This window comes from Centroberyx affinis, unplaced genomic scaffold, assembly GCF_046629955.1.
Source record: "Centroberyx affinis isolate AG114_WGS23_722 - 3 ecotype Tasmania unplaced genomic scaffold, CSIRO-AGI_Caff_v1 ptg001386l_1, whole genome shotgun sequence".
NCBI lineage: Eukaryota > Metazoa > Chordata > Actinopteri > Beryciformes > Berycidae > Centroberyx > Centroberyx affinis.
The window spans coordinates 314,930-330,541 of NW_027279869.1; the positions used below are offsets into that span (position 1 = coordinate 314,930).

The 15,612-nt window shown below is 44.7% G+C and overlaps 1 protein-coding gene across 2 annotated transcripts in view; it reads right to left on the reverse strand.

The window, feature by feature from the left end:
* Window positions 1-258: 258 nt before the first annotated feature.
* The window catches only part of trabd2b (TraB domain containing 2B), a 71,877-nt gene continuing 56,523 nt past the window's right edge, over window positions 259-15,612 (reverse strand). The window contains exons 5-7 of one of the 2 annotated variants that reach the window (XM_071526132.1): window positions 5,733-5,829; window positions 2,142-2,426; window positions 259-1,202 (exon numbers count right to left, since the gene is read on the reverse strand). In XM_071526132.1, coding sequence (XP_071382233.1) covers window positions 968-1,202; window positions 2,142-2,426; window positions 5,733-5,829 — 617 coding nt within the window. In that variant the 3' untranslated portion in view covers window positions 259-967. Of the gene's footprint in view, window positions 1,203-2,141; window positions 2,430-5,732; window positions 5,830-15,612 lie in introns of both variants that reach the window. The other variant, XM_071526131.1, reaches the window with a different exon arrangement.

The window sequence follows — 15,612 nt, forward strand, 5'->3', positions numbered from 1 at the left end:
CTGCTGACTCTCGTTATGCGCATCACAAGTTCTCAAGTTCTCTTAGGCTACTACAGATCTATTCTATTCTATTCTATTCTATTCTGCTCTATTCTATTCTATTCTATTCTATTCTATTCTATTCTATTCTATTCTATTCAACTTCTCAGATAGGGTGAGGTTCCAAGGTGCTTTAGGGAGACCCAGCCTGCATGATCAACTCCTTTGATTAAACACATATTTACCAAAGAAATCTCAACAAAGTTTTCAAACGTTTATTTTTTCAATTATCTTCAAAAGCAAGAAAATATACTCTTTTTCCAGAAATAATAAATATACAATATTTCTTTATGAACAAAATGCACAATTTACAAAACTGGCAACAGAGTGCTCCACCTCCTCCTACACAGTACAGTCTTACTGTATGCATTCAACTCATTTATCACAGTTATAGCTGTTATAGTTATTAGTATGGTCTATTCTCATCATTAATGTCAATATTATTTTTTTATATACAGTATTACAGTTTTTCTTAGGTGGAGGACTCCACCACACAAACTCTTGAAAATTACAGGTCTTAATTGTGCTATGTTTTATGTTATTCTATCATAATACTTTCATGAGGTTTTAAGACTCTTTCCTCTAGAGTCTAACACATTACTTTATCTTAACAGTCCATCCATCGCCCGAGTCATGCTGAGAGCTTATTCCACACAATACTTTGAGACTTGACAAGTTTCTAAAGACTTGGTGTTTCTGTGGGCTGGACCCCTCCCTGTATTGGAGGCTGACAGTAGGACCTCTCTGTCTCAGGGCATGTCGTCCTGGCTGAAATAGTCCTCCCACCACCTCCTTCAGTCACCTCCGTCACTTGTCTGCATGCGCTGATGGTCAATCCTTGTGTGTCCTTGTTCAGTTACATTCCACAGCTCTGGTATGGAGACAGCAGTGTCTGGGTGTTTGTCTATGTGAGAACTCCACCGTGTGGTCAGGAGGTGAACAGCATGTGTGATAACAGCCAGGCTAGAACACAAGAGAGTGTGAGTGTGCTGTGTATTAAGCCCGGCTGTGCGGAGCTGGGACTGGGCTGGGTGGAGGAAGCTGGACTGTTGTGTTGCACCGCGGGGTAGAGCTCTGTCCGTCTGCGCTGCTCTTGGCGGGTCAATGGAGGCTCCACCGTCACGTAGCCGTTGATTATCCTCATGTTAGGCGGTGGGGTGGTGCTAGAGAGAGGAGAAGGACATCAAAAATCAGGTTTTATCCAGCATTTTCTGTCTGCATGATTGTGAAGGGATTGTTTCTAAGAAAATCACCCTAAATCACAAAGTGGAGCTGCAACAGAGAAGAGCATCCCTTTCTCTCTATTTGTCTATCCCTGTCACCCTATTTGCCAAACTGAAATTCTGGTGTTGGGTATGAACAATAGCGGGAAATCTTCTCCGCCCACAAGAAGTGATGAATCTAAGCTAATGCAATCTGCCTCCTAAACAGCAGCAAGCGAGTGCTCCGTCCAAAGAAAGCTGGACTCACAAACATTAGATCTCATCCCTTTGGTATCTTCTGGTATAAAGTGATCCCAGTCCAGCTGGGTTGGTAAACATGAGCATGCTGTGTTATATGGTTTATTCAAACAGTTGCCTCTTGCTGCCATTTGGAGCCTCCAACATCCAAAGTTCCCTGGTGCAGCTTTAACGTAGGTTGTGCATGTGATTACCACAGGTGGTACCTAAATATGCCCTGTGCATGCAGTTGTAATGTCTATGTTATCATGCTGATCATATACCAAAATATAAAAACAAATTCCTCATCTCATTCCTTCATATTTTTTCTCACTGCTTTGCACAAGTGCTTCCACATGTCCAATAAGTGTCCAATCAAATAACGATTTGGTCTTTCAATTGCACGCATGCATCATTCTTTTCTTGAGTTTAATATCTCTAAGGCTAAATCTTTATGGAGCTGAATACTTCCTCAGTTAAGTCTTCAAAAAGTTGAATGTCTCTATAGTTAAATCTCTGTGGAGTTGAACACCGGTGTGGCTAAATCAGTAAAGTTGAGTATCTCTTAAATTAATACTTTATACAGCTGAATATCTCTATAGTTAACTCTATAGTGTTGAATATCTCTGTAGTTAATCTTCAGATTACAGTGACATATCTCACCCGTCCCCGATGCGAACCCACAGGTCACTGAAGAGGCGGGGTCTCCCGTGGCCGCGGTGGGCTTTGCGAGGCCGTTTGTGTCGTCCAAACTCCTCTAGCTGGCTCAGACTGTCAGGCAGCAGCATGTGGGGCAGCTCCTCCTCCCCCAGGCCAGGCAGGCCCTCTGGGTCTTCTAACTCCAGCTCCAACTCTGGGGAACTGGTCACCCAGCCGGCGGGAGATGCTGTACCTGCCTCAGCGCTCTCCTCCCAGGGCTCCACTGTGGGCTCCTCCCCCTCTGCCACACTCCTGGAGCAGGACAATCAGATAGGGAGAAGACAGGATGAGCAGAAGATACTGACTTTACTTTTCTTAACTAAGTCAATTCATACTCATCAAGTAGCACATAGGTTAAGTGTTAGTTAATTGCTCACTCTTGAACTGATAAAATCGTATCATTTCTAACAACAAGTTTCCATATTGGCTGCCAGTGAATGCTATTGTTTGTGGCTTCTGACCACTGTAATGCTCCCTACGTAGGACCAACTTTGAACTTCAAACAAGGACATGAATACCGCTAAAGAGCCCCGGCCTTGTAAACAGTTTACTGAGTGGCAGAAATACCCAGCAGGCAACATCAGGGGAAGTTGTAACTCTTGTGGTCATCCTGTTCTGTCAAAAATGACATCTGCCCAAAGCAGACCACCCAGGAGCACCAACTCCTCCTCACAGTCTTATGTCATGCTCCTCTTCCTTTCATCCATTACTCATACTTTCTCCTCCTCCCTGGTTGTTTTTGTATGGCTTGTATGTGACTTCTTGTTTCAGGGTGAGATATCGGAAAGATCATCAGAACAGCAGTGAACCTATTGCAATGCACTTCCCCATAGGGTGTTACATTGAAACAAACCATGTAGTGCATGCCTTCTTTCTTCAGTAGAAAGAAGGCGATCAATACACTAGTACGTTTCCCCTTGATGCTGTATTAATGCGCTGATGCCAAGTATTGATATTTTTATTCATACATATTGTAAGGCTATTAATTAAAGATCACATGATGGTGTTCATATGAAAATATGTTCCTGACTCACAATGAAAAAAGTCCTTGAAGTCGTCAGATGTCTGAAAGGTCTTGAATTTCATGTAGTAACTGATTTATGGCTGTTTACTTAAAAGTGAGATCGATTTAATCGCCTGAAAGTATATCGTTTCAGCTTTTTACTGCCATCAAAAAACAGGGCCGTAAAGCGCATTATATCACAGTATCAAATCACAACACTTGGCGTACCACAAAATGTGAAGAATCATAATATTATTGTATTTAGGCCTGATTATCATCTTAATAACGTGTCAGCGTTCTGGTCTGATTCCCACCAGTATTGCTGATTAACTGTAATTAGTCTTTCAGGTCATCATGATTTAGATGGTCTGCACTTGTACTCATGGAGGCATTAAAAACCCCATCCAGGTCTTGACGGCTTGGGTCAGACTGATGATAGTTCCAGGCTGCGGTCAAGCTACCATAAACCCAAAAACCAGCTTCACTCTGCTCTGGCTGTCAGTCATATAATCACTCACTGTTAGACCTTTTGCCAATCGGTTCGAAACACTCCAGGTCTGAGGCTAACAGCTTTCATAAACACCTCTCATTCAGCCATCTTGTGGTGTTTTTCCTTGCCTGTCACGTCACCTCCTATCAGGGAGCTCCAACTGTGTGCGTGCGTGTGGTCGTGTGTGTGTGTGTGTGTGTGCAGCATACGTGTGTGTTTTCTGACCGCAATAAGTCAGTCCACTTGTCAGCTTTTAAACCAGAACTACTGGCTGAAGCCCACAGCTCTGCAAACAGGGCGGTAGAGCGGGAGCAAAGGAGGCTACGTTTACAACTGCAGTTTGCAGTGGGAAGTTTGTAAAAGCAATGGCTGGATGGATGGGGATGTTTTTACTGTAGAAGTTTTTTTCTTTTTAATGAGATTTCCCTTGTTGTTCCTTGTTTTTCCATTTTCACCCTGGTTCAAGTGGCTGTTGTTACCATTTTATGGGCCCAACCTGCATGGCCCTCGGATCAACCCCCTAGGTGAGGAGAGCTGCTCTGTGCCAAGGAATGGGGGTGTACACACACACACACACACACACACATACACACACATACAGTGCACATACACATAAACGTAACATACTGATACACATACGCAGACATCCATACACACACTCCCAAACACACACGCACACCACAACACATGCAAGCACATACAGTACACATACACATGTCCTTCATATACACACACACACACACACACACACACACACAAACATGCACCACTATATGTACCCACAACCCCACACACCCACTCAACCACCTTCCCCCCACCATCCCGAACACACAAACACACACACACACACACACACACACATACACATACACACACATACATAAATGGTTGTGTGGTAGTTTAGGGTTTGTGTGAGGAGATGCTGCAGGACAGAAGCCAAGCCTCTGTGTGAGGTGTGTGTGTGTATGTGTGTCCAACCGCACTCCCCTGCTCCTTGGCACAGTCCTCTCACCCCTCATGCATGTGTGTGTGTGTGTGTGTGTGTGTGTATATTTGTGTGCACCATGGTACACACAAATACACACAAATGGTACCAGTGGCTGCTGAGAATGGGCAGAACCACCTCTGGCAGCTTGTTGCTGGCAGGCAGAGGAGGGAGGGAGGGAGGGAGGGAGGTGAGGAAGGGAGGGAGGGAGGGAGGCAGGGAGCAAAGGAGGGAGGGAGGGAGGAAGGTGAGGAGGTATCAAAGGATTCCTGCATAGCTGCGCTTTATTTGTAACAGAGTACGAATTGGAGAATATCTGAACTACACTTCAATAAATCTACTGAGGTCTTGACTCTAGAGAGAAAATGACGGATGTGGGCCGCTAAAGTTGTGGGGGATAGATTCTGTCTCTGTCTCTCTCCCTCTCTCTGTGTGTGTGTGTGTGTGTGTGTGTGTGTGTGTGTGTGTGTGTGTGTGTGTGTTTGAGCGGCTGTGTGATGATGTATGTCCACATGTATCTGCATGCCTGCCAACAAGTAACGGTGCACAAATGGTCTGTTTCACAATCCATATTACCATAAAGTTATCAAAGCGATGCTGGCACATAAACAGACCCTCCTCCTGTTTTCTATGCATCATCCTGTCAGGTTAGCAAGCTTGGGAGGTTTACTTTCAAAATGTAATCGGTTCGAGATTACTGATTACTTGCTCAACTTGTAATCAGTACAATTCAATACTCAGTACTCAGCAACATAATTGAATTACTTGAAGTTACTTGTTGATTATTTTGCCTCTAAAATGAATAGAATAAGAAGTTTAAAACATATTTATTCCAATTTACAGAATGGGATATAAATAGTGCTGTCACCATAACTAACAACCATTACCAATTATGATTTTAAGATGTGTAAAAGTTTGTCAGTGTCCATAACTTTACCCTAACCTTCACAATGTAAATGCCATTTTCTCATCAAACATTTTCATTATTAACCCAACAAGATTAGAGTTATTTTTTTCATAACCACAGTACTGTAATCCCACTTCATGTAATCTGTTACAGTCTATCTGCCTACTCACTCTGTGATTGGCTCCTGGTGATCGGAGGGCGTGTGGACGATCTCGTAGCCCTCCTGCCTCAGGATGTCCAGCACGCTGTGGTTCCCCAGGAAGTGACCTAACAGTGGACAGAAGGCCAAAGGTCATGACAAATTCAAGGGAAGCGAGAGAGAGATTTTAGTGCAAAAAAAAACAGTTAAAATGTAGATGAAGTTTTATTATGCTCAAACTTTATGCTTACGACCAAATCCGAGCCAGGTTGAGATTTATAAAAAAAAATGTATCTTGACGCCAGAAACAGCAATTTAATCCTCTCCAGTGTTTTTCAGTTTTCAAACCGGGCATAAAATCTTAGCTATTTTTAAATTCTTGGAAAACGATACGATGGCATCTCAGCCAGACTCATAGAACATTTTTATGCATGGGGCCCCAGGTCTTCAACACCGGAAATGCCTTACAGTCAGTGGATCCCCCCCCCCCGCCAAGGCAGATATTTTGCCATCCAAGGTGTGGGGATACTTTGCTAGATTGTGGTGTTGATAGTACTGCAGAAGGTCGAGGTATGAAACAAAGGCTTGTGGAGGCTTGAGGAGGATCTGTGAGATAGCGGGGGCTGTTCAAATGCACGCTTGCCCCTTGATCTACTGGGTGCACTTGTTGCTGTGTAATGACCCCATATTGTCGGCACTCAACCTCCTGCCTTCACCTCCTCCTCCCCTCCTTTCCTTCACCTTGTATACGATTCCTTCAGTCTGACATCAAACAGGCGGGCCCCGGCCCCACGCTGATGAAAGCTTTTTTTTATTTCTCCCATCAGCCGATAATCCTGCGTGTCACTCAACCCGGCAATAAGCTGTAATGTAGCCTGACATCACCTCTACTGCACACACACACACACACACACACACACACACACACCCTGACAGATGCACACGCAAGAAGTCAGGTACCCACATATGCATGTACACACATACACACTCACACAAACACGCACACACAAGAATTTATACATGCACACACAGAGGAATTCATACACACTCACACACACACACCTCAGCTCGCCGCCACAGCTTATTAACAGCACGTTGACAATATTCGAGCCTCTTACTCGCTTTTTGTCAGCCCCCCCCCCCCCCCCCTCCCACTCAGCCCCTCACTCTCTGCCAATTTCACCATTATAATGTTTCTGATCATTCCTGAAAGGAGAAAAAAGCGGCACGCTGGGTTACACTTTCTTGGCCGCCGAGTTCAAAGGCAGCGCTGCGATTGGCTGTGGAGTGAGGAGAGAGGCTACTAACCACAGAGTGTCGGCCAGATCAGACGGGCAGATTACACAGAGGAGCGAGCGCAAGTTTTTGTCTGGGTGAAGGTGGGGGTATGTGTTTGTGTGTGTGTGTATGTGTGTGTTCTCGTATTGCTGTGCTTATGAGGAACAAATGTCTTCGCAAGGAGAAAGAGAAATATGAGGAAAAACATTTTGCCAGTCTTCATTTCTTAAAGGAGGTATTTTTGGAATAGGGCTTGGGCTCGGGGTTAAGGTTACAATTAGGATTAGGTTTAGGTTAAAGTAAGGATTAAAGGTAGTTTAGGATTAGGGTTTGGGTTTAGGGTTAGATTGTCAATGAGGGTCCTGATAAGTATTGCAATAAAACGTAAATCGTCATTTATATAGCACTTTTCAAAACCAACGGTTACAAAGTGCTTCACATGGCAGATTATAAAAAAGCAACAACAAAAGTTAAGGCTATAGTACAAAAGAGTAACAACAGAGGATAAAAAAACATATGAATAAATACGAACAAAGATATAAAGGAACAAGTACATGTGTGTCTGTGAGAGTGGTGAGGGGCTCTGTGCCAATACATTTTCTGTATTCTTTTCCTCTCTTCTCTTCTCCTTTCCTGTTTTAATTTTCTCTTCTCCTCTCCTCTCCTCTACTCTCCTCTCCTCTCCACATTCTTCTCCTTTTCTTTCATCCCTTCCTCGTCAGCGGACAGCCGGGCCAAAGTCAGCTCGTTCAGTGACTGGGCGCTGACAGACTCAACCACGCTCATATCTGTGTCAAGCAGCTATTTCATTAATTTCAGTTATGAGGCTGTGAAGGCCGGGGCAGAGAAGAACACCTCCTGTGTGTTCGCGGGGTGTGAGGTCAAGCTGGCTGTTTGATGTGCTGCCTTGATTTCCTCTGCTCTGCTGTCATGCATAACACACACACAGACAAAGCAGCGAGTGCTCACCACAGACTGACAGTGTCTTCCTATATGTGTGTATATGTGTGTGTTTCATGATGAGATTGTCATCTCCCTTACAGCCGCCAGACGACCACAGTGTTTTCCTAGCGGCCAAGACACACCTGCTCTAAATTTTACATTCTTTAAACATTCATTCCACTAAGTATCCTTTGCAGTGTACAGTCCCTTTGTTGTTTTCAGGATCCAGTAAACAGCATCCAGTAAACATGCACCCACTCCTTAAACAACCCTACAAGTAAACGACCACACCTATACGCAAACAAACACACCGGCAGTGCAAACACATTTGTCTACAACACAACCAAAACACACACAAACACGCATGAATAACCTACATACAGACAAACACTTGCATGTGTGCGTGTGCACACTCGTCACTGTCGGGTGAAAACCTTGTAACTCCAATTTTGGTCATTTTCATGTTTTTAAGTTCAATTGAAGGATTGCATGGTGTTCTATGGGTTGAGAAATTTCTACAACCATTGAACTTATAAATTCCTGGTAATAAAGCTGAAAACAAAGCTGCTTTTCTTTGGTCCGAAAAAGACAGTGACATTTTAAAAATATAAGGTTTTCATCCGACAACAGTGGCATGTGTGTAGTTCAGTTGTGCGCGTGTCTGTATGTGTGTGGTTTACCCGCGTGTGTGTGCGTGTGTGTGATTACGGAGACAACAGCCCTTGATGAGTGTGTGTGGGACTCTGGGCTGGTGTGTTTGTTGACGGAGTATCCAGACAGTAAACAGAGCGGTGCTAAGAAGCTGTCTAAAGCAGAGGCCAGGCCCAACAAACAGCTCCATTAGCCGAGGCGTAATGAGAGGTCCTGGCTGCTAATCGCTCCTTCCTGCTCCTGCTGCATGCAGCGCCTGTAGGCTGACTGCACTGGTGGAGCACACTGTAAAACATGTTGCTACTGGCGCTGAAATGCTTACACTTACTTTTAGGGATAATCCAAAGTAATCTGCTACTCTCCATTGCCAATTCAACCAACTCCCAGATCTTGAAAGCTTTTACATTTGCTGCTTTAAACACCTGCTGTTGGGTAGCTCTTTCCTGGGAAAAACCCTCTGGTTTTCATCAACAGAAAATCCAAGAAAAGACATAAAGACAGTAAAAGACAGTATCTTTGATTGCGAAGTGATCTCTGGGATGTGCAGTGCAAAAACACCACGGCAATGACTGCTTAGCACCAAAGATGTTTGCAAACAAACAAACAAACAAAAAAAGAAAAAAACTAAACGAGGACATTAAGGATTACCACTTTTAAACTATATGGCAAAACTTTACGGCCACTTGCTTAGTTATTTAATGGGTATACTGTGAATGAGATGTTTTGTTTTGTAATTAGTAGTGTTTAAGAGCTATTTTAAATGTTGAATAAGGTATTCTGGGTGGCTCAGGCTAATGCATAAGCGCTTGGCACTGTCACACTGTCACATATCATCTGACTTTCCAGTCTTTCTTGCCTCTCTCTACTGTCACCACTCAAATAAAGCAGAAATGCCTTAAATATTTTCTTTATAACAATATTTAAATCTTCTTAGTAGGAGCTAGCATGACTTTTTGCAGTGTGTACGCTACCTTCCAGGGTGTTCCCCCTCCTGTGGCTCCTAACAGCAGAGTTAATGACCCAGTTACTCCTCTGTTTAATAACCTCTCCATCCTGATTCCTGCTTACAGTAGTGACCTAATGCACTCCACTTCTCCTTCTGTCTGTCTGTGTGTGTGTTTACTGTAACCACCTCGCGTCTCGGCCCTGTCTATTTATCTGTCTGGGTTTGCAGTCTTGCATTCTTCATCATGCATCCTCAAAGCATCCCTGGTTGTCTCTCTGTCTGTCTTCCACTATTTGTTTGTCTTTCTGTCTGTCATTCTTCCTTTCTTGTCTCTCTGTGCAAATGTGTGTGTGTGTGTGAGTGTGTACGCGTCTGTGAGAGAGAGAGAGAGAGAGAGAGAGAGAGAGAGAGAGAGAGAGAGAGAGAGAGAGAGAGAGAGGTGTTGCAGCATGTCTCCCCAGTTGCCACCCAGGCTCTGGCTCCATGGGCCCGACTCCAGCCATGTCAGCACCTCGTTACTCACACCTAGCCTGGGCCTGCACTCCTCCACCCCTCCCTCCACGCCTCCACCCCAGGCTCCATGTTTTCTTCTTCCCTCCATCCATCCCTCCATCCTTCCCTCTCTACATCCCTCCATACAACCTGTCAACATCTCCTGTAAAGAGTGAAGAGAAGCAGGTAGTACAGTGCAGAAAGAGAGAGTGAGAGGAAGGGAGGCAACAGTGACCCAATTAGAAGTGAAGGAGTGATCCAAAATGAAGAAAACATATTTTTCAGTTTGCCCAGAAGTGTATGCAATTACACCATGTAAACAATGGATCAACTGATATGCACTAGGGCTTGTGGGCGGACCACCTGATAAGAAAATCTCAACCACAAAATAAAACACCAGCAGGAAGAGAAAATGAGAAAGGGAGGAGGGTATGAATGGATAGATGAATGGTTGAATGGAGAGAATGGAAGGAGGGAGGAAAGGAACTCGGGTCAGCATGGATAGATATACAGTATATGGAGAGTAGATTGAGGCTGTGAATGAGGGGAGAAAAAGAAGGAAAGAGGGAGGTAGAAAGAGAAGGAGAAAGGCAAGGAGGAGTAGATGGAGAGCAGGATCTGAGAATGGAGAGGGAGGGATAGATAGATAGATAGATAGATAGATAGATAGATAGAGAGAGAGAGAGAGAGAGAGAGAGAGAGAGAGAGAGAGAGAGAGAGAGAGAGAGATAGAGATAGATAGATAGATAGATAATGGAGGGAAATGGAGGGAAGGAAGGAGGGAGTGAGTGAGTGCATTGACGTAGACCCTCCACCCAGAGTGCATGCTGGGTAGCCTACTGTTGCTACAGTACGGTCCAAACAAACACAAGCTGTTGCCTCCCAGCCATTGGAACAACAGATGAAAGAAAAGAGAAATGAAGAGATGAGGGAAAAACGGAGAGAAAAGAGGATGCAATGGAAAGAGTAAGCCGGTGGACAGAGAAGAAAAAACGACTCCACCACCCTAGAGAGGACAAGGGTGTATTCCTCTCCTGATTGGTTTGGAAATGTGCTCCAATGTGTGTGTGTGTGTGTGTGTGTGTGTGTGTGTGTGTGTGTGTGTGTGTGTGTGTGTGTGTGTGTGTGTGTGTTAGTGTGTGTGTGAACATGGGGGTGGGTGTGTTAGTGCATCAGTACATGTTTGATTAATGCGTGTGTATGAGTGCATGCACACGGAAGCCTGTTTGTGTGTGCCGCACATGTGTGCTTGCATGGGTGTGCCTGTGTGTGTGTGTGTGTGTGTAACGGTGTGTTTGCGTACCTCTGTGTGTGTGTGCGTGTGTGTGTGTGTGTGTGTGTGTGAGTGTGTGTATGAAGAGCGAGGTGCTAAAGGCAAAGTCTCTCTGAGTCAGCCCTCTTCTCTAAAGCGCTACCACTCTTTTTTATTCTCTTCAACATGTGAGTAATGCAACAAAGATTTTAATAAGCTCTGCATCCCTGTGTCTTGCCCTGGGTGTCCATTTACACTTTTACTGTACCGTGATCCCTCCATAAATCACACAGCAGCCTTCGGATTAACAGAGCGGAGCCGGAGCAACAGCTACCCGCCGCGCATCGGACATAGCTGAACCATTGCCTCGAAAAACGGCTCACGGCTCTCGCTTGATGTGTAAATCTAAAAAGGCACAGTGGTAAATTCCACTGCACAGTCCTCTCCGGCTCTGGTTTAGTAGCGGGGATTAATAGGAATCTGGAGTCTTTCCCCTCGGCTCCCCCCCTCCCCTCCCCTCCCCTCCCCTCCTCTCCTCTCCCTCTCCTCTCCTCCTCCCATCCCTCCCTCATTCCTCATCTCCATAATGATTTCACTTCCTATGCATGCAGCACCACGTCTGTCTCTCTCTCTCTCCGCACCGCGCTGAGGTGTTATGAGTGACGGCTGTTGACGGGACGCTTCACGTTCCAAGTTCTGGTTGAAGTTCTGGTCAAATACAGAGATCCGTGGGGAGTGGGGGTCGGATCCAAAGGGCAACCGGTGCGGTGCGGCCTGACTGACACGGGGCCATGTCAGAAAAGGCTGGAGGGAAGGCTCAGCGGTTCAGTGTTCAGAGGCTTTAAAGTGTTTCCCCACGTTTAAATATTTAGACTGTGTGAGCCTGCCGCCGCAATCTGCAAAGCTCTCCTGGTGGGCAGAGAGAGAGAGAGAGAGAGAAGGAGTAAGTGGGTGGGGAGAGGGAAAAAGAAAAGAACATAGAGAGGGAAAGGGATAAATAGAGAAAGAAATAGAGAAAGGAATGGGTGGAGGAGGGATAGAAAGAGATGGAGAAATACACAGAGAAAGAGAAGGTGAAGGAGGGAGGGGAGAGTTGAGCCCGCAGTGGGGTTAAAACATTTAGTGAAAATTAGCCCCCATAGTTTGTTTTTGTGCCTGTCAGCTGTGGTCTTTAGCTTCTTTCTCTCTGCGGGGAGGAGAGGAGGATAGGGGGCAGCTGGTAGACTACTGGAGAAAGGTTCCTTTCTTATGGAGACACACACGCACACACACATGAATGCACACGCATACACGTGCATTCGCTAACACACGTACTGTACATATGCGCACAGATGCACCCATACATACACAAACATAGACACACACTAAAACACACACACACACACACACACACACACACGCACACACACACACGTGACGGAAGCCATGGCATCCTCACAGAGTCTCATGGCTCTCTTTATCTCTCTCATCTCATTCTTGCTCCATTGGTTCATTTCCTCTCCTCCACCCTTCACCTCCTCCCCCTCCCCCCACCCTCTCTTTCAGCCCAGTTCCAGTTACCTTCAGTTCGTTTAGACGGGACGTTTAGCTTCTTAATGTAAGTATAGGTACAAAATAATCAGTGGCAGATTTCCTGTCATTACAGTCAAAATGGCAAGTGCTTATATGTGTGTTTAATGTGTGTGTGGATTGAGCGCATATTTTTGTGTTTCTGTGTGTGTGTGTGTGTGTGTGTGTGTGTGTGTGTGTGTGTGTGTTACTGGCATAGCTTTCACAGACATGCTGCCCTGCAGACATGAGCCAATAGATAAAAGTAAGTGTGTAAGTGTGTAGGTATGTGAGGACGTACGTAGCCTAAGGACGGTATGTGTGTGCATGTTTGCACGGAAGTGTGTGAGTGTGTGAAAGCGTGTGTGTGTGGATGTGCGTATTTATGAGTGCACGTACATGTGTGTAATGGTAGATACCAATGTATTATAGCAGTACTCTGAGAACCACTGTATTACAGTATCTGCCTACATCTGTGGGGATTGTGCATTAGTTTGCTGTGTGCATGTAGGCTACATCAATGCTCTTAAGATCAAAAAGCAAGACTGACGTGTCCATGTTTTAGTGAAATGTAGCGTTAAGCTTATTGGCTCTAAATAGTCTATGAGATGTTGTTTCAGTTGCTAATGAAGTGTGTAATCTTTGAACAAGCTAATGAGCTGTACTGATCTAATTACAGCTGGGAATCCAACCAGCGCTACGCTAACTTTAACTAACAGTTACCATAAGATGTTTGCACGCTAACCCACAAAGTTACATTCCTGAACTTTTACAAGACGGCAAAACCTTACATGGGCCCCAGACAAGAGCTAACTGTATTGTTTATGAAAAATAGTGAAATAGCGTGGGTGAATCCAACCAGCACTTCGCTGATGTTAGCTAATACCTTAATGCTAACCCTCAAAGCTAACAAGGTTGTGTGGTTTACATTTACAAGAGGGCAAAAGCTCACATGGGCCAGACACAAGAGTTATTTATTTTTTTACAAATAGTAAAAGAGTATACAGACCAGGGGAAACAGAGACAGACAGATCTATAATCCAACGTGAAAGAGATACTGTCAGTTTTAGACCCAAAGCATAAGGGAATATGGTAAGATCATCTGAGAGTCTTATACTATCAAATAGTAATTTAATGGTCCAGTAAAGAATTATTCAGAAAACTAGCCATAAAAGTTTCAGATGTTCTTGTTTCAGATGACTGATGCTTTCCAATATTGTCAGATGTTGTGTGCATTCACAGTTAAAGGCAGTAGTGTGGGTTTTTCCTATTTTTCAGGTGATGCACTGTATAATATTCACACTCAAAGTGATTTGGATTGGTTATACAACTGGACATGCACCCATTAGACATTCAGAAAATATCAAAGCGAACATATGGGTCTTCATTTGAACACATCATTAAATGAAATGGAAGATTTCTCCCATAATGTTTGGCCTCCCTTTCAGCGCTGTCACGCAAAAATCCCATTACTAATATTTGCGTGTTTTTCATTTTTTTTACTTTAACAAAAGTTCACATACGCTTTCATGTAATAAGTAATTTCCATGACCCCCGGGGCAGCGAAAGCCATTAAAACCCAGTTCACATTTTCAAAAATGTATGGGTGTGAAAGAGAAAATCCACCAGTTAATCTCAATTCCTGAAAAGGTTGACTTTTTGAAGATAAGAGGTACTTATATATAGTCAGTCAGAGAAGCATTTACATTAATGTTAGGGAGAGTGATGGGGCTCGGCTGGTCCGCTAATAGCCACATGACTGATGATAAGATTAAGTTTTAATATCGCACCTCTTTAGTTTGGAATTGTGGGCAGCTAATATCATGCAGACCTTATGAGTGAGTGTTGCTCTGTGTGTGTGTGTGTGTGTGTGTGTGTGTGTTTCTGTGTGGAGAGAGAGAGACAGATAGAGATAGAGATAGATAGAGAGAGAAGAGATGTATCTGAGGCCTCAACCCAGTACTACAGGAGACAGGGCCTGTGCATTGTCAGCATCAGGGACGGAGATGTAGGTGGGGTGGGGTGATGTGGGGTGGGGTGATGTGGGGTGACATGGGGTGGGGTGGGGTGATGTGGGGTGACATGGGGTGGGGTGGGGTGATCTGGGGTGGGATGGGGTGCTGTGGGAGCGCAGGAAGGGACATTTTCACCCTATGGGGTAGGTAGTGGGCAGTGGGGCAGGACAGAGGTACCTCTGTTGGACCACACAAATATATACAGTAACACTTTGCACTTTCAAACTACAGCAAACAACGTTACCTTCTAGGTCAAGCCACACACCTGTAAAAACAAAATTTAAATGCTCACTAAACCCAAAATTGTCAGAGGGAAAGTACTAATAATCTCTCTCTGTCTCTCTCTCTCTATTTGTCTTTTCCTCCTCTCTCTCTACAAGGAATACACACACAACACACAGACACACACACATAACACACATACGCAGTATCTCTGTCACTTCATAAAATGTTCCCGCACTTCGAGGAGGAGAAGACAGCATGGGGAGATAGAGTGAGACAGAGCAGATGAGACAGAGCTAGACAGCAGTGAGGGATGGCGTCAGTGTAATAAAGGAGAGACAGAAGCAGACAGAAAGGCAGATAGATAGACAGGCAGGCACGCAGGACAGCAGCTTCAGACAGATAGATAGACTGAGTGGCAGATAGAGGGACAGGTAGAAAGATGGAAGCTACAGCTAAAGACAGATGGAACAGATGGGACGGCAGGCAGAGACAGACAGAGAGACAGACAGACAGAAAGAGAGACAGACAGACAGAAGGGCTGAGACAAGCAAATATGCAGTCA